Raw genomic sequence first — 16,739 nt, 5'->3', positions numbered from 1 at the left:
AGGTTCGTGGCCCACTCATTTTGATCTCTCACTTAAAGCATTCTCACTCACTCACTCACTCACTCACAACAGGTACAGCTTCCACTTGTCGTTCAAGACCTGTTATCGCTTACACATATTTCCGCCAATCAACAAGAGATCTGCATATTCGAGCCTTTGAATTTTTAATTAGCCTACTGTTGAAACAGCGAAATCCACCACAATGCGGTGGTTGGCATCTTCACGACCACTTCGACGGTCTGTTGCAAGACCACTGAGCATTGCAACATACAGTACACAACGCGGCAATCCATTACGAATCTTGTTTTGCGGCTCAGATGAGTTCAGTTGTCACTCGCTAAAAGCTCTTCACAAGAAGCACAAAGATGATCCCAGTCTTATCGAGTCTATCGATGTGCTGGTGCGGCCATCGAAGCCCACCGGGAGAGGATTGAAGCAAGTGACTGAAGGTATGTCCTGACCTGATGACTTTTGAAGACCTGTCATATAATTAAAAGATATGCAGTCCCAATAGCATCAGTAGCCAGGGAACTTGGTCTTCCTCTATCAACGTTACCACACGATACTTTCACAAATTGGTTTGTAAGTGCCCCTGTTTGAGCTTGCTACATCTCAATGCTAACTATCATTCCGCTTGAATAGATGAAGAAATACATCAACCTCATCATCGCTGTCTCATTCGGCCGTTTCGTCCCACCACGGCTCCTAAACCAAGCAGAATACGGCGGCCTCAACGTCCACCCTTCCCTCTTACCCGAGTATGTCACCCTCACCTTTACCCTTTAACCACCTCTTACTTACCCCTCTCCCTAGCCTCCGCGGTCCTGCTCCCCTCCACTACGCCCTCCTAAACCGCTATACCCATACCGGCGTCTCCATCCAGACCCTCTCCCCCCACTCCTTCGACACCGGCACCGTCCTATCCCAAACACCCCTCCCGGGTATCCCCATCCCGCCCAACTCAACCCTTACCTCCCTCACCTCACTCCTCGCCCCCCTCGGCGCCTCCATGCTCGTCTCCTCCCTCTCATCCGGTTTCCACCTCCCACCCCACAAAGACGTCTCTTGGCAGCCCCCCTATCCCATCCGACACGCCCCCAAAGTCCGCACAGTAGCCAGACAAATTCCCTGGCTCACCCCCTCCATCTCAACCCTCTCTACCAACCTCCCCTCCTCCGCCCCCCATCTAGAAGACATCGCCCACCAACACCACATCCTCGGCCCCTTATGGTCCAAACTCGTCGTCCGCACCCCCAAAAAAGAACAGAATAAACGCGTCGTCTGCGACGACATCTCCTACATCCTTGACCTCACCTCCCCCGACCTCCCACCCGCCGTCGCAAACGAGGTGGCCTCCGCGCTGGAAAGGTGCAAAGAAGACCCCTGGGCGGAGGAGCAAGTCCCTGTTCTGGAGTGGCTTCAGATCGGGGACGACGAGCAGCAAGTGCCGGAGTGGTATCCCCCCCAGCCAGAGTCGTTGGAGATGTTTGAGCGGGTTGTTGCGCTGGAGAGGGGAGACATATCATCCGTTGATGCTGCTGCAGGAGTAGAAGGGGTTCAACAACAACCCAAAAGGAAAAAGGAGTGGCGTCTGTCTATCCAGACGGCGTATTTTCCCGATTCGGAGACAGGATCGATCTATCTTCGTGATCCTATTCGTGGCGGGAAGGGGTTGTTGAGAATAGGGAAAATGACAGTGGATGGGAAGCCAACGAGACCAGCTGCGAATGTGGCTGCGCAGTTAGGACGAACAGTGACGGACTACAGAGGCATGCACTTTGATGAGGAGCCGATTGGCAAGGCGTTGCAGCCTGCTACAAGACGACCGGAAGAGGATGCTGAGGTGGATGAAGAGACCAAGAGAAGGAGCAACAGAGCGATGGTGAGGAGGATATACAGTTACTGATTTCTGTTCCCTGTATTTATCATTTGAACCAATAAAACGACAATGAGCTACGTGCAAACAATCTGGGTTTATCTTTTTTCAAAACGACTACGTCATCATATCAGGCACCAGGAGTCAGAATACATATCTCAACGACTCTCAGAAATCAATTGAATAAATAAATACTAGTACAGCGCAGCTATCCCAGCCGCCTTCGTTGGAGATGAGAAAGGTGTGGTAGCCAGATAGAAGGCAAGCATCCTCCCCGCCAGATCTAAATCTCAGACCTCTAAAGGGTATCAACGAACCTTCCGCCATGTTGAACAAAAAGCATGGATTCCCGCACGCAAAAATTCGCGGGTGACTGTCCTCACGCGTCATGAATGATCTTCCCCTGTGTGGTCTTACATGTCCTCGGGCTTGCTGCTCGAGGTGCTGGACTGGCTGCTGTCCTTCTCCTCCTCCTCCATGGCTCCATGGATGTCCTCCTCAAACACAGGCTCAGGCTCGTTGATCTCGAACTTGGACTTGAAGTGCTCGGGGTGACTGGAGACGCTGCTGCTGTTGGAGCGGCGGCGGGTGTGGACAAAGTTGAACTCTTCATCCTCGGCTTCTAAGCCAACAGGGCCCCTGAAAGAATTGGTGTTAGTGATATTCTAAGTTGTAAGAGGAGGTAGGGTGAAATAAGACATACCAATTGCCCTTACCACCGCCGTTCTTCTTGGTCTTCTTGGGGTCGGCATCGGCAAAGCCATGCTTGCCAAAGAACTTGGGTACTTGTTGCTGGGGGTGACCCGTGACGGGGGCCACCATGCTGTGGTCCTTGTCATTGAACTTGTGGGAGCGAGTCACTGCGGGAAGGGTTGTCAATGGTTGATGCTATTGATCCTAGAGTCAATGCCAGTGATGAAGCTTACTCTTGATGATGTGTGATGGATTTGTAAAGGTAGAGAGTACTAGAGTGAAGTTGTTCGAAGATAGTTGGACTTGTTGGGTGGAGAGGTTGTTCTCTGACGATCAGAGGGTCAGCGTCACACAAAGAGATGCGGGGTTGAGAGTGATAAGCTCGGGTAAGGGGAGCTGTGCTGCAGGAGACGGGCTGGCGATACATACATACTCTGTGAGGAGCTGTGATGTCACTAAAGCTGGTGTACCAGTTCAGGGGCGAGTCTCGAGTGAGTCGAGCAAGGTTATCAGTTGATGTTGAGATGGGTTGGATGACGGTATCCGAGATGGTGGATGATCAATGGATGAATTAATGTCTGAATGCTGGATGAAAGAAACTGGGTGTCGAGGAGAGGGATGGGAGCTCTTGACTTTAAAGGCCCGACAGAGGTCCGGAGAGGTCAGTGGTTGAGAAGCTGTGGAAGGAAAGGAGCAGCCAGTCGCGGCTCGCATTGATCAGGCGAGCATCCTCAAAGGGAAAGAACAGGGGGCAACGCGGTACGGTGCGTGGTGGGGAGTCTACGAGGCGCTGTATGGGAGTCGCGTGATTAGCATGTAAGAGGCCATGAGTCTGGGCTGACTTTGGACAGCAGCCATTACGTGATTTGCTCGCCATTCTGCAAAGTCTTGGGCCCCGGCTGTCTAGTGGCTGGTGTTCGTTCCATTTAGCCATAGTGGGATTTGCATTCCCAATTGACACAGGCTATTCCTGCGATTCTTGCTCACCTTTTCTTTGTGAGGTGTCGAGGTGTGAAGTGCTCAATGAGGGTACGTTTGTGATGTCAGGTCCCCACATCTGAAGGTCTCAGCGATCCCCTGCGCTCTCCTGTGCTGGTACAAAATGCGGGGAAAGCCATACCATAAACGGCTAGTCCATCTGATTGACGGGTGCCCGCCGGAATTCAATGACAGGTCCCAATGCCGGCTGGAAGCTTCTCTCCTCCTCCAGAACCCTTGATACATGAAACAGACATGCAATTCTGTTTGATCGATAGACCGGAATTGGAATTGTTGAAAGCTGTCATCTTTGGAGTGCTGCAACGACATGATCAGGCCAGCTGGACTCAGCCAATCTCGTCATCCAATTCGTCACCCCAGGTCTGCCAGTCAAACGGCTGTGAGGTGTCACTCCATGACTCGATTAGACACGTCCCAGCTGAGGCCAGCTGCAACGGTCCAGACTCTCGAAATCCATGGAAAGCGAACCAGACGACCGCATTTCTCCGAAAGTCCCGTCACCAGCAGGTCAGGCTGTGACAGACCGGATATCCACAAAGTAACGGGGAACTGTTTCCACCTCACTTCCAAACATCGGTCCCTGAATTCACCGGATCTGACGGCGCTTCCAAGGTTGATTGCGGGGCGGGCCTGACCAGTGCCGGCTGACATCTCACATCGACTTTAACTTCCTTCTTGCCAGGACCGTCACAGACAGCCTCTGATGAAGTAAAGTTTACCTATACTAGTGTGCACATTCGTAATTCTTATCGATACTAGATACCCCAAATGGCCGAAATCGGCTCCCACATTGATGACGATATCTCCAAGTCCCCCTCCGCGGGAACAGGAGAATTAGAAAACCCACTGTAATCAGCCGTGAGTCACACTGTGTGGTAACCGCCGAATATCATGCCACATGGCGTGCAAGATCTAATCTTTCGCACTGTCCACACAATGTATTAGTGGCAACGCTTTATAAGCTTCAATATTATTGGTCAAAAGAATTGTGGACCCTTAAACTGCCCCTCCATCCACTGCCTCGACCTCCTGCCGCCCCCACGACAGGATTAACAATACAAATCAGGCACGATCCGCAATCATTTTTTGCTTCCCTATTCCTGGGTTCTACTTTGTTGCATTTCTCGGAGCAGCCTCTTTTCATTCCAGAAACCAAGAAAACACCGGCGAGATGCCTCCAGCCGCCGTCATGATCGACACAACTCCCGACTTTGATTTCAGCCCCGCGCACGCTGCGGCGGCTGCCAGCGCAAAGCGCGATTCTGGCGAGCGAACCCTCCTGCTTGCGCCCCCGTCGATCGCATCCCGCGAGGACTGCCTCACCTCCTTGTTCTCCGTCTACGATCGGTCGGCCACCGATTTGCAGATGCTCGACCGTCTCGCTGCTGGATTAGTCAGCCTCCCCGCCAAGACCTACGACCTGATCCTCGTCCTGACCGACCCCGACGGAAGCCGCCGCAGCGAGGTGTCCCCTCTCTTGTCCAACAGGGAGATCTGGGGCAAGGTTGTACCGGCACTCAAGGCTGGTGGTACCTTGAGGAGCGAGGACGGCAGCTTCGGACAGGGCAACTCGACAGAGGAGAAGGAGGCGATTCTGGCGGGGTTGGTGTTGGGGGATGATGGATATACTAAGCCTGATTATGCCGAGCAGGAGGTTGTACCTCTGCGGTTTGGGGCGAAGAAGGTGAACGCTGATGGGAGTGTCCCTCTCAGCTTTGGCAAGAAGGCTGCTGCTGCCCCAGCGCCGGCACCGGCACCAGCACCAGTATCCAAGGGTCCTGCTGGGGTTGGTTTCATCGATTTCAGTGATGACTTGGATCTTGATGCCGAGGACGACGACGATGTCATTGATGAGGACACTCTTTTGACTGAGGCGGATCTGAAGCGTCCCATTCAGCAGCCTCCTGAATGTGCGCCTCAGCCGGGCAAAAAGAGGAGAGCCTGCAAAGACTGGTATGTTTCTCATTTCTTCAACATCAATACGAAGCACAATAAACTAACATCTGCTAGCACGTGTGGTCTCGCCGAGAGAATAGCCGCCGAAGATAAGGCCCGTCGTGAGAAGGCCGAGAAGGGTCTGGCCACCTTGAAGCTCAAGTCTGAGGATCTCAGCGAGCTTGACTTTACCGTCCAGGGCAAGACTGGCTCCTGCAATAGCTGTTACCTCGGTGACGCTTTCAGATGCGCAGACTGCCCCTATATTGGCCTCCCTGCCTTCAAGCCCGGCGAACAAGTCAAGATTCTCAACAACACTGCTCAGATTTGAACGAGTTGAAGAAGGCGATAATGACAAGAATGATACCCCAACCAACAACGATAACAAAGCCTATCCAACAGCGCAGTTCAATATCCCGGCTGTAATACCAAGGGTTGGCGAGCGAAGACATCGCTTCGGCCACAAGGCCATCAAACTACTCTGGGACATTTATTAGGCGGGTTTAATCCCAGGCTTGACTGGGAGTCTTAAAAGGATGCAGCGGACGGGCATTGTAAACTGTGGGACAGCAACAGCTGGAATATGGCAAGACCTTTGAAGGCACATGTCTGAACTAAAGCACTTGAGCGGGAGAATAAACTCCAGATAGAAACACAAAGATGCTTGATTGAGAGTTTTTATCTAGGTTGGCGATAGCCACCAATATATGCCCACGTTGTTCTCACGTTTCGGTCGCTTACAATGCCTTCGAGTGTGATAGTGTATATATATGTGCTGTTTATGCCAACGTGAACTGTAAAAGCCGTGCACAAAGATGAGCTCAAATTGACATTTGTTAAACCCCCCGCCTGAAACACCAGGAAAACCAACCAACCAACCAGCCTTTCCTTTCTCTGTAATCCTTCTTTCCGATTCACTCCTGTTGTTCCAATTGTTGTGTAGTATCAAAAAGACTTTGATTCTGCCCATCCAACCCCATATGACCTAGACTCAACCCGACATCTTCTCCTTCCCCTTCCCCTTCACGTCCTCCTCATCCTCACTATCCTCGCTCGCCGCGCCCACACTATACCTAGGATCATTCCCCTCCCCACCCATCACCGTCGTCGGCGTCCTCATGTGCAAATCATCCAGCTCATTCTCGTCAAAATCCCCCGCTTCCAAATCCGCCGCCGAGCGCTTGTCTCTAAACCCTTCCCTCCCCCTCGCTTCCCCAGAAGGCGAGATATTCTCCCCCAGACACCCCCATGTAACCCCTCCTCTTCTTCCTCTCCCTCCACACCCACCACCCCCATCCCGCTGCCGAAAACGCCACAATCACCAGGACGATCTCCCCTGATTTGCGATAGGCTTCCCACCTGGCCGTGTCGAGCTTTTCCTTCTCTGCTTGTTGCGCGTCGGTGCCGTTACCGGCCACCCCGCCGACGGTGGTTTCGGGGACTTTCTCCCCGTCGAGGCGGGAGTCGGTGGGCTTGCCGCCGATGGAGGAAATGTCCACCCCCATGAACCGGTCTAGCATGTCTCTTGTGCGGCGCGGGTAGTCAAACGGGACCATGTGGCTGCTATTGTAAAAGACTACATAGGTCAAGTTGCGGGCCTCCTGCCAGAAGCCAGCTGCTTCGCCCTCAAAGGTCCAGTCACGTCTGGGGGCCCAAGTGCCGGGGGTGATTTCGAAGCCCTTTCCGCCGTTCCATTGCAGGTTGGAGATCAGCGCTTCGGTGCCCAAATGGTTGCAGATTAGATCTTCCGAGCCGGAGAACAAGATGATGGGGACTTCTTTTAGCAGGTCGGGGAGGAGTTCAACCGAGGGTTTGGAAGAGGGCTTGAAGTTTGCGCCGACCTGGCCGTTGCATTCCACCCAGCCGGTGACTTTGTTCGGGTTCACATGCAGGGCCTGGATTACGTCGTTGCGGCGTAGGTAAGGGGTTACGGCGTCGAGATCGGGAGGCCAGTTCATGCCGCATGACGGATAGGTGTCGGTCAGCCGGACGTCGTACATGTTCACGCAACGCTGCTCGCCGCCTTTGCTAGTGGCGGTTAGCTGGAGGAGGTCCTGGAGGATCTTCTCGCAGTCGGTGTTGTCGACGAGGGCGGGGCCGACGGCCAGCTGCTTGGAGCAGATGCGCTGTTGGACTTCGAGCTTGGAGGCGGCGTCGGAGCCCTTTTTGACGATGCCCTTCTCGTAGGCGAACTGAAGGTAGGCTTCGTATTGTTCGGGAGGGGAAATCCAGCCGTTGCCAATGAGGAGACCGGCGAGGTTCCATTTGTAGGAGGACTCGCCGCCTTTCTTGTTGCGCTCAAGGATAGCCTTGGCGATGTAGGGGATGTACTGGCCGGCGTAGGATTCTCCAGCAATAAATATCTGAATAAGACATTAGAACCATATTTTCTGGCTCAGAACAGGAGCTCAACTTACATCGTCGTGTTCATACTCGGGGAACAGCTTGAACCACTTCTCCAGGAAAGTAACAAACTGGTCAGCCATAACGTCGAGTTCGCGTACATAAGCGTTGGTGTCGACATAGCTGAACCCCGTGCCGACAGGGTTATCGACGAAGAGGACATTGGCGAACTCGTTCCATGCTCCCTCGTTGTACACCAGCGTGTCCTTATCTTTTAACCTATACGGGCCAATCTCCATCAGGGCACCATCCTCGGAGCTGCAGCCGGGGCCGCCGTTCAACCATATCACCGTTCGTTGCTTGTTCGCAATGTGTTTGTTTTGGAAGTGCCAGAAGAACATGTTGCCATTGACATCGGGTGTTATCTCGATATGCCTAACGCGCGCAAGCAGACACATATGTTAGTTGAGGACATCCCTGGTTTGGACTGGAGACAAGACTCCTTACCCAGCATGCATCTTCACCAGGGGACCTGGCGGCGCCCCTGGAAGTGAATGGACAAAGTAGTCACCGGCCGCCTTGACATCGGCGACAGCTAGTGTCGCCGTCCATGAGAGGGCGACGGCGGCGGCGGTAACGATGGATGGTAGACGCCTCCAGTTCGCCAAGGACCGTCCAACAGCCATGATTCCCCAGTCGCGAGGGTCCTCAGACCGGCGCAACGAATGTTGAAGAGAGCCTGTGTATCTGGCTACCTGGTGACGGCAGCGGCGGTCATCGGGGACCAAAAAAGGCAGTCAAATAACGTGAGGTTCTCTGCGAAACCGACGATGGAGGTTTGTCGAGATACTTTTCCAATGGATGGACAGATCTGTCCTAAGACAGGGGCGGGATGCAGTGGGCTGGGGCGGGCTGACGACTGCAAGCTGAGCTTGGCGTTTGCTGATTATCACTGGTACCTAGGCCAAACAAGGGAATGTAAGAAGAAACGTGGAGGTAACAGTCCCACACGAATACCACGGGATTCAAATAATTGGTAATAGAAGACAGGTTGTAGCTATTTCACAAGAGTAGACAGAACCAATGCGTGGATAAGGTAAAAAAGCTGCCCGAGATAGTAGGCAGGCAGCCCAGTCAAGGTACGTGTTTCACCGCGTCGGGTCCAGCAGGCAGGGCCCCAGGCGCAAGACCAACAAAGCTCTCCCTGTGCCACGTTCCCGGATTCGGGTTTGAATAATGTGCCCGCAACTCTAATATCCCCGGGCGCCTGTGCTACTCTTCGTTGAGGCTTTGCGCAACGGTATCAGGTGTAGGCATGTGGCTCTATCCGGTGGCTAGGGCACTGAAGAAGCGTCGTTGTTGTGCAGTCTGGAACAGTGTCTTGAGGGGAGGGGAGGACATAGCGGCGCGGGGCTGCAGGGGAGCGCCGGTGGCTTCGGAAGACCTTCTGTGGGGCGCGCCGATCTGCCGGCTCCGTTCTTGGCATCGGGCGCCCACGAGCTAAAAATTATCGATGCCGTTTAATTGCACATTTCCATCCTTCACTTGTGTACTTTCCACCATTTTATCTCCTAACTGAGCATCTTGTGAGGGTTTGATTCAAGTTTCAGCGCTATGGCCGGGAAAACATACATCGTTGAGCACCTAGACGAGGAGCTTGGACCCTGGTCAGAACTCGAGTATATCACCATCGCGCGCGAGTCGCAAGAGACTGGGTCCAAGTTCTTCCTTTCGTCTCTCCACCCACAGTTCAAGGTCCCAGACGCCTTGGCTGCCATCCCCTCGTTCACAGCTGAGAGGCGGGGTGTGGAGGAGTTGTATGCGGACAAGAAGTCTAGAGTATGCCTTCTTGACCCTCAGGGGAAGAGTGATCTTGCCCCTGAAGATGCGGACAACTTTGATGTTTTCCTGTTTGGAGGAATCCTTGGTATGTTATGAGCTAAGCTGGACATCAAAATACTCGCTAATAAAACAATAGGTGATGACCCCCCTAGAGGTGTTTGCCACAGTTGCTAAAGGATTGATAATGCCTTGTCTAACTCGGTTACAGACAGAACATCCGAGTTGCGGGCCAAGGGCTTTGAGGGCCGTCGTCTCGGGCCCGTCCAGATGACCACAGACACTGCAGTCCGTGTAACTCGTCTGGTGGTTGAGGGCAAGAGTATAAAACCCTCTCTTCTACACAATGACCTTACTAACGTTTCCACAGCACCGTTGAAAGACATTCCCTACGTCGACTTTCCCGAACTCAAGTTCAACGAGTATGAGAGCACAGAGATGCCATTCCGTTACGTTAAGACTGAAGATGGAAAACCCATTATGCCTGAGGTGAGTGGACTTCTGAAGGTTCATTGGATAACATGCTGACTGTTGACAGGGCATGGTCGAGCTGATCAAGAAAGATGCTGACAAGGGCATTGATGATATGCTCTAGTCGATGATATGAATGGAAAAAAAATATATAAATTACTTTTGACCGCCAACTTCTCGCCGTGGTTGACTTGGAGCTCGTTTGATGTCTTCATATTGCTGTGATGACTCCACACACTTGATGCGGGGTGCAGCTCTTATCTTCAAGTTATCCATCTAACCCCGCCGAATTCAAGACAACAACTTTCAACTACACCCAGCAGACAGAACTCCAACATATATTCAGTGATCAACCATGTCGGAACTACCACCGCCCATCAAAATCAACCCGCCATTGATCAACTCGGCTAACCCATGGGCATCCGGCGATGTGGACTTAGAGCGGCTGTATCTTTGCCCTTCCACAGGCGCAGTTACAACTCGAACCGCTACTTTGGACGGCTTCAAGCACGATGACGCTATTCATCGATACACCTTCTTCGATCCCTCTAGTCCCGAAACCTCAAAATCCACCAACCCAACCCCCCAAGAAGCCAGCAAAGCTCCTGCTCAAAAAGCAAGCTTGAACACACTAGGCTACAGCCCTTACGCTCTAATTCAATATATGCAATGGATATACAAGATCTATACTACTTGCTCTGGTACTCAGCCCATCAAACCCTTCATCATCTCAGTCACGGGCACCCCGACCGAGGTCGGTGAATGCTATACATGCATCGCCGATTACCTGTCCGAGTATATAACCGCCGGTCACATCTACATGGAAATCAATCTCTCCTGCCCCAACATACCCAACAAACCTCCTCCCGCGTACTCTAAAGACGCACTGGTCGAGTACTTTCGCCGCCTGCGGTTCGCGATGCGTGATAAACTCAGACCAGACTTACCACGCCTGCCCTTCGGCATCAAAACACCACCCTACACCCACTCCTCCGAATACAACGAACTCATCTCTGCCCTCGAAGAGGAAGGTGATCAAGTCTCCTTCATAACATGCACCAACACCCTAGGGTCATGTCTCGTTCTCTCACCCGAGGGCGACCCTGTTCTGCCGGGTAACGGGATTGGGGGGATGGCCGGGGCGGCGCTGCACCCGTTGGCCCTGGGGAATGTGGCTACTATTCGGAGGATGTTGGATGAGAGACCGAGTTTGAAGCATATCACTGTAATAGGGATTGGAGGTGTGGAGGATGAGAAGGGGTACAAAAGAATGAGGGCTGCTGGGGCGGGGGTTGTTGGGGTGGGTACTGCTTTAGGGGTGAAAGGAGTTGAGGTTTTTGAGGAGATTGAGAAGGGATTGAAGGGGGGGTGGTGATTTTGTTTAAAAAGAATGGAGGTGGGAGGGAACTGGAAGGCTTTTGGATAGCGCGAAGAGGAATGGTTTTGAGAGGAGTGATGTATCTGAAATTCTTTTTGATCGGTGAGCCAACTTGTTGTGTTTCTATGAAACAGAAATACAATTTTATCAAGGTCACACTGTAAAACCTTAATGTGTGACCCAGTCTAATAAGGTATGTAAAGCTGAGCTCTACCTTCTTCATCGTAAGACCTGTTACATGAGGCTCTCATTTTGAGGACAGCTTCACGACGTAAAAGACTCTGATACAATGTCTATCATTGTCACTCTATTTTGAGCTGAATACCTCGGGCCTTATCATCACATGTCCTCAAGTGAACGTGATGTGATGACAACTAGACGTGGCATGACAAATTGTCGAATAAGCTGTTCGGCCTCTTTCTGCATGGCCCAGTCCAGACCTGCGTCGCATAACGTCGCGATATCTCGGGCCGAGACGTTGACCCCCATGAAAATTGACAAACTGGTAGCGAACAACGCCGAGATTTTCCAGCAGTCAGAATGCTTGGAAGCCAATAAAGCAACATTTGCCACGAGGAATCTAAATTCATGCCCTGCAGACCAGGAAGATGGATTACTTATCCACAAGATAACACAGGTGAAGCTATCATCATGTCACGCTAGCATGCTGGGCGTTTGATGCCTCGGAGTATTATTCGTCATGTACAATTCGCGGACCGTCTCGATGCAAGGTAATCTGTGGGAAAGAAACCGGGTAGATCTCGACGGCCTGTCTTCCCATTGAAGCGATGCGAACTTCTACCCAGCTTGGCTCCCCACAGCTGGTAAGGTTGAAGCAATCACTATAGTACAATCCCACACGGAATTTGCCTTTGACGGAAGTTTGGGTCTATTCAGCCTGAAGTCGGGAAAGGCGATCCTTGGGTGAAACGGGAGCAGGGCCATGTTGTGAGTTGCCCGTTTCAGGAAGGGGAGTCAATCTTCCATAACGGTGACGACCTCAACTTATGGTCGACAGTCAGCTGCGCTTAGGGCTGAGGGAGTGGATGGAAGTAAGCATTCCGGAACGAGATAGCGAGGTAGAGGCAGATGATTTACGGAAAATTAGACACTGCCCACCCAATGTATCAGATATGGTTCATGGTGTTGCCCGCATGAACCCAGGTTGTTGGGTTGTTGGGTGTCGGAGAAGGGTGCTGGTTGAATCAAAGTTGGAGGAGTGGACGAAAATCTTCAGTGGGTGCAGGAATCCCTGGGAAAGGGCCCTTTTAGCGGTCCTTGCCCCAGCTTTTAGCGCATCGGCCCCCCATCAGATCTGCACGAACAGAGCATGGGCTCAAATCCGAGCACTCTCATTGGCGGACTTTTAAAGAGAGATTCTCCAGGTGCTGGAGAAACTGTGGGGTTCTTCGCACTCGCTCCCTGTCTTGAACGCCTCTCGCAAATCACCACTCACTCATTTTCCAGCTCCCAGGTGAATGGACAAGGTCGTTACAGTATTCAACCGTTCGGCTTGTGCCGACCACAACGTAACGCCGGATGAATTGGCCTTGACGGACCGTCTTCGCGTAATCTCCTAGGAACCTGTTCGGTTGATTCCCCGCCTACCATCGTCCCTCCCGGTCCTTCAGTGGGAATCATCGATAGTCCAGCTGCTGCCCCGTGGCACGTTCGTTCCAGGCGGTATTGGACCTGGCCATGGATAATTTGTATCGATCGTAGACGGCATTTGTCACGGCAAGTCTGACGCCACGATAGATCCAGACACGTCTGGCTTGGGTGTGTATGTCTTCCACCAACACAATCGGGTGTCGTAGACAAGAACTACCAATGTTAATAGCCAGTTATGATGACAGTTACCTAGACTCCACTATTTTAATCCAGTCCCACGCTGTTCCCGTCCCCCTGGCCGGCAGCTAGCAGCACCAATACATGCGATTGTAGACAGGCCAGCGTGGGAATTGACCCAGCTTGCTCGCTCGTCTGGTTCAGGTCTGCCGTCGGTGCTCCATCCGTCTGATGACGGTAAAACAAACGTCGGCGAAATATTTCGACTGGCTTGGCGGTCCCAAGACCCAATATACGCTATCTACCTTCCAGAAACCCCAATGCCAGATGTCTTGCAAACCCCTTCGGTCTCTTGTTGATTCCCAGGTCCCATCTCCCAGGCAAATGACGCGGCCGATACCCAGGTGCTGATATACCCGTACATGTCGCCGGATCTTTCCATTGAGTGCTCTGGCCCGCCCCGTCTCGTGTCTCATCTTTACCCGCCGTCATCACCGGCTGTATTGTGAGGCTCTGGCACCGAACCACCTACGACTTGGCTCGAACTGGAACATTACGTCTTCTCCAAACTTGCTGGAACACTCCCGACAGGCCAACACGACGTCTGTTGTCTTTCCGAGGCATTTCTGAGGCCGCCTTCATACCTCGACTGAAAAGCAAAAGAATTCGCCCAATTCCCAATAGATTACTTATTCAGCGCCCACAGCTCACCGAATCAAACGGGACTTACCCAGATCAGAAGCCAGCTTCCTCAACCCGGGAGTCTAGGCCATGCGCAGTAGGCACCTTCAGAAGGATCCTGCCGTTTCGTAGTTGGGGCTCGAACTGGAATCGCCGGCATAGAGCAGTCAGTTGGAATCTGGGACGAGAGGCGAGGGCACCGACACGAGCCCCTGATCATCGGATCCCTTATAATTACGGCTACACGACGAGTCGAAAAACAGACACAGCCATGATGGCGGCTGTTCAACCACTGGAGTCGCTGCCCGCGCCAGGACGACGACAAAGTTTTGGACGAAATCACATAGCTATGGACATCGACATTGAAACTCGAGCACCACGTGCATCACATGAGATGACGATTCGAGGTGGTTTGCAACAAGGAGATGCAAGAATAGTGGTGATAATGTATGGTCCTGGCCAAGAGCAGATAGTGGCCGTCTTTGCTGAGGTTCTCGGGAAGCCTTACCGACTGAAAGGAGGGATTCGGGACGTCACCAGGGATGATCAGGATTGGGTTATTGGGGTTTCGGCGGAAAGTGCAAAGGCTGAGATAGCCTCACGGAACAGGGGACTGGTCGTGACCATTAACGCTCATTGTACAACACTGGGCATGCCTCCCGACGTCTACCTGTCAGCGCAGACAGATTACGAGTGGCTTTATACCGAAGCTTCATTCTTCCGAAGAGATCTAACACGATTTGTATCACATACCCTGGGACAGCTTAGCCACCACGAAACACTAATGGCAAAACCGAGGACGTACTTCATTTCGACAACGTTTCCGGATGTCCATGCTGCGCTCCCAAACATCGACATCCTCACTGTCGGCTCAGACGCTGTCGAGATTCGAGTTGATCTCTTGAAAGAGCCTCTGGGCAATGGACGGTTCTCGGAAATCCCAAGCTTGAGCTATGTTGGCGAACAGCTCATGCTTCTTCGCCAGAGGACCGAACTGCCAATCATATTCACGACAAGGTGTACGAAAGAGAATGGCCGATTTCCGATGGACAATCCAGACTTGTTTTATGAATATCTTTACCGGGCGATTCAGTGGGGCGTTGAGTACATCGACGTCGAGCTCTGGCTCCCAGAAACCATTCGACGAAGACTGTACGAGCAGCGCGGGAGCAGTCGCATCATGTCTGCCTTCCATGATTTCTCAGGCACTTTCAAGTGGCCCTCACAGAGAGCCGAGTCAATATTCCTCCAGTCTCGACGGTACGCCGACATTGTGAAAATGATTGCCATCATCAATGACCACAATGAAAACTTTGAGTTGGAATACTTCCGGTCAAAAATCAAGGCTGAATATCCCGATTCACCACCGCTGTCTGCTGTCAACATGGGGGAAACGGGCCAGTTCTCTCGGACGCTAAACAAGGTCTTCACTCCTATCACCCACCCTCTGCTGCCCATCATCGCAGCTCCGGGGCAGATGAGCGCAGCTGAGATCAACCAGGCCCTGGCGTTGGTTGGACAGCTGCCAAAGAAGAACATCTATGGAATTACTAGCCCGAGCATGCGGAGTGCCATTCCACAGGCACCCTTCTATGAGAAATGCTTCAACGAACTTGGGTTACCACATCACTTTGCCGTCGTGGAGCGACAACCCAAAGGGCTTGCCTCCATCGAGACGTGGTGTAATCAAAGAAACTTTGGCGGTGCTTACCTAAATCCAGCCATGTCACTCACCAATCTGGCGACGAGCAAAGGCTTCTTTGCATCACTCAACAATGGCAACGGGCCGGTTCTCAGCGAAGCCGCTCGACTCATCGGGATGGTTGATACCATCGTCGTCCGGCCGGCCACATCATCTAGTTCAGCATCCACACCATCAAGCCCGCCTCGGCAGCAAAACGGAGATTCCGTGGGTGCTATCGGCTCGACGCATTCGGGCTTGCCACCGAACACTTCTCTCGTGTTTGACAACGCCTCGTGGAAAGGTATCCTTAGTACCCTTACCCGTGATCTTGCTCCATCTGCCTACTTTGGCTGCGCGGCTGTGGTACTTGCCTCATCGGCCGACGACGCAGCCAGTGCTTTATTCGCTCTCAAAGCCCTGAAGGTCGGTAAGGTTTACACCGTCGGCTTCAAAACACCTCCCGCCTTTGCCAAAGACCTTCTTATCGAGCCATTCAACAGCCTCGAGAGCATACAGAGAGCCCGTACGGTAAATGCCAACGGCACCGAGTCTATACGAGCGGGGGCCGGCTCGCCGTTTGTGGTGGTGAGTGCTCTGGGTCCGGAAAAGAGTAATCTAGTCGGGATGCTCGTTCGTCTGTTCGGGTCGCCGCCTCGAGGGGCGGCAGGTGCGGGAAGGGAAAACTCGAGAAGGGTGTTTTTGGACCTGGCAGACGGCTCGGGGCATGGCCCACGGAAGGGGGACCCGGGTTTGATTGCTGAGCAATGTGGGTTCGCGGCTTATGGGGCGGCGGATGTAACGGCTTTTACGACAGTTGAGACGCTGAGGTTGCTGGTTGGGCAGAACGTACCGTACAGCTTTGTGAGGTTGGCGAGCGGGAGGCAGTTCTTTTGAAAGGGGACTCGGACCAGTTGAACATCAAAGGAGATGAAATGGCATATTGGCTCGGGTATTATTTGAGAAATGGTAGGATATCTGGTATCATACCCCGCTATACAGGAGTTTCACTGACAAGAGAAGTACTTTCACAGGTACGGTCTAGGTTCTCGAGC

The 16,739-nt window shown here is 52.6% G+C and overlaps 7 protein-coding genes across 7 annotated transcripts; 5 read left to right on the top strand and 2 right to left on the bottom strand.

Moving 5' to 3' along the window:
• Positions 1-52: 52 nt before the first annotated feature.
• On the top strand, positions 53-2,079 carry FMT1 (Methionyl-tRNA formyltransferase). The gene is made up of 4 exons (XM_062944715.1): positions 53-449; positions 506-582; positions 643-758; positions 814-2,079. The coding sequence occupies exons 1-4, from the start codon at positions 203-205 to the stop codon at positions 1,904-1,906; spliced, it is 1,533 nt and encodes a 510-aa protein (XP_062803569.1). The 5' UTR covers positions 53-202; the 3' UTR covers positions 1,907-2,079.
• Positions 2,021-3,432, bottom strand: QC764_210050 (uncharacterized protein). The gene is made up of 4 exons (XM_062944714.1): positions 3,003-3,432; positions 2,803-2,895; positions 2,580-2,736; positions 2,021-2,515 (listed from the first exon to the last, which is right to left on the bottom strand). Coding segments are annotated over exons 2-4 (384 nt in total). The 5' UTR covers positions 2,804-2,895; positions 3,003-3,432; the 3' UTR covers positions 2,021-2,289.
• Positions 3,433-3,932: 500 nt separating this feature from the next.
• Positions 3,933-6,166, top strand: DRE2 (electron carrier). Its single transcript, XM_062944713.1, has 3 exons — positions 3,933-4,426; positions 4,514-5,521; positions 5,579-6,166. Exons 2-3 carry the CDS (start codon positions 4,740-4,742, stop codon positions 5,832-5,834), a joined length of 1,038 nt encoding a protein of 345 aa, XP_062803567.1. The 5' UTR covers positions 3,933-4,426; positions 4,514-4,739; the 3' UTR covers positions 5,835-6,166.
• A 108-nt stretch (positions 6,167-6,274) lies between these two features.
• On the bottom strand, positions 6,275-9,877 carry KEX1 (Cell death protease). The gene is made up of 4 exons (XM_062944712.1): positions 9,479-9,877; positions 8,354-9,429; positions 7,921-8,281; positions 6,275-7,866 (listed from the first exon to the last, which is right to left on the bottom strand). The coding sequence occupies exons 2-4, from the start codon at positions 8,530-8,532 to the stop codon at positions 6,691-6,693; spliced, it is 1,716 nt and encodes a 571-aa protein (XP_062803566.1). The 5' UTR covers positions 8,533-9,429; positions 9,479-9,877; the 3' UTR covers positions 6,275-6,690.
• QC764_210020 (uncharacterized protein) lies at positions 9,341-10,280 on the top strand (the record flags this gene model as incomplete). The annotated part of the gene is made up of 5 exons (XM_062944711.1): positions 9,341-9,773; positions 9,825-9,842; positions 9,897-10,007; positions 10,056-10,174; positions 10,224-10,280. Exons 1-5 carry the CDS (start codon positions 9,461-9,463, stop codon positions 10,278-10,280), a joined length of 618 nt encoding a protein of 205 aa, XP_062803565.1. The 5' UTR covers positions 9,341-9,460.
• Positions 10,281-10,511: 231 nt separating this feature from the next.
• On the top strand, positions 10,512-11,531 carry URA1 (dihydroorotate dehydrogenase; the record flags this gene model as incomplete). The annotated part of the gene is made up of 1 exon (XM_062944710.1): positions 10,512-11,531. The coding sequence occupies one exon, from the start codon at positions 10,512-10,514 to the stop codon at positions 11,529-11,531; it is 1,020 nt and encodes a 339-aa protein (XP_062803564.1).
• Positions 11,532-14,274: 2,743 nt separating this feature from the next.
• Positions 14,275-16,581, top strand: QC764_210000 (uncharacterized protein; the record flags this gene model as incomplete). Its single annotated transcript, XM_062944709.1, has 1 exon — positions 14,275-16,581. The coding sequence occupies one exon, from the start codon at positions 14,275-14,277 to the stop codon at positions 16,579-16,581; it is 2,307 nt and encodes a 768-aa protein (XP_062803563.1).
• Positions 16,582-16,739: the final 158 nt, after the last annotated feature.

Source organism: Podospora pseudoanserina, chromosome 2 (assembly GCF_035222485.1).
Source record: "Podospora pseudoanserina strain CBS 124.78 chromosome 2, whole genome shotgun sequence".
Classification (NCBI taxonomy): Eukaryota; Fungi; Ascomycota; class Sordariomycetes; order Sordariales; family Podosporaceae; genus Podospora; species Podospora pseudoanserina.
Note: the sequence above shows the minus strand (reverse complement) of the source record. Positions and strands in the feature narration are given on the sequence as shown.

Coding starts and splice junctions, on each gene's coding strand:
- QC764_210050 (XM_062944714.1), bottom strand. Junction 2,516..2,579: donor GGCGGTGGTAAGGGCAATTG/GTATGTCTTATT, acceptor CAATTCTTTCAG/GGGCCCTGTTGGCTTAGAAG.
- KEX1 (XM_062944712.1), bottom strand. CDS start 8,532: ATGGCTGTTGGACGGTCCTTGGCGAACTGGAGGCGTCTACCATCCATC. Junction 8,282..8,353: donor CTGGTGAAGATGCATGCTGG/GTAAGGAGTCTT, acceptor TGCGCGCGTTAG/GCATATCGAGATAACACCCG. Junction 7,867..7,920: donor CCGAGTATGAACACGACGAT/GTAAGTTGAGCT, acceptor TGTCTTATTCAG/ATATTTATTGCTGGAGAATC.
- FMT1 (XM_062944715.1), top strand. CDS start 203: ATGCGGTGGTTGGCATCTTCACGACCACTTCGACGGTCTGTTGCAAGA. Junction 450..505: donor ATTGAAGCAAGTGACTGAAG/GTATGTCCTGAC, acceptor AAAGATATGCAG/TCCCAATAGCATCAGTAGCC. Junction 759..813: donor CACCCTTCCCTCTTACCCGA/GTATGTCACCCT, acceptor CCCTCTCCCTAG/CCTCCGCGGTCCTGCTCCCC.
- DRE2 (XM_062944713.1), top strand. CDS start 4,740: ATGCCTCCAGCCGCCGTCATGATCGACACAACTCCCGACTTTGATTTC. Junction 5,522..5,578: donor AGGAGAGCCTGCAAAGACTG/GTATGTTTCTCA, acceptor AACATCTGCTAG/CACGTGTGGTCTCGCCGAGA.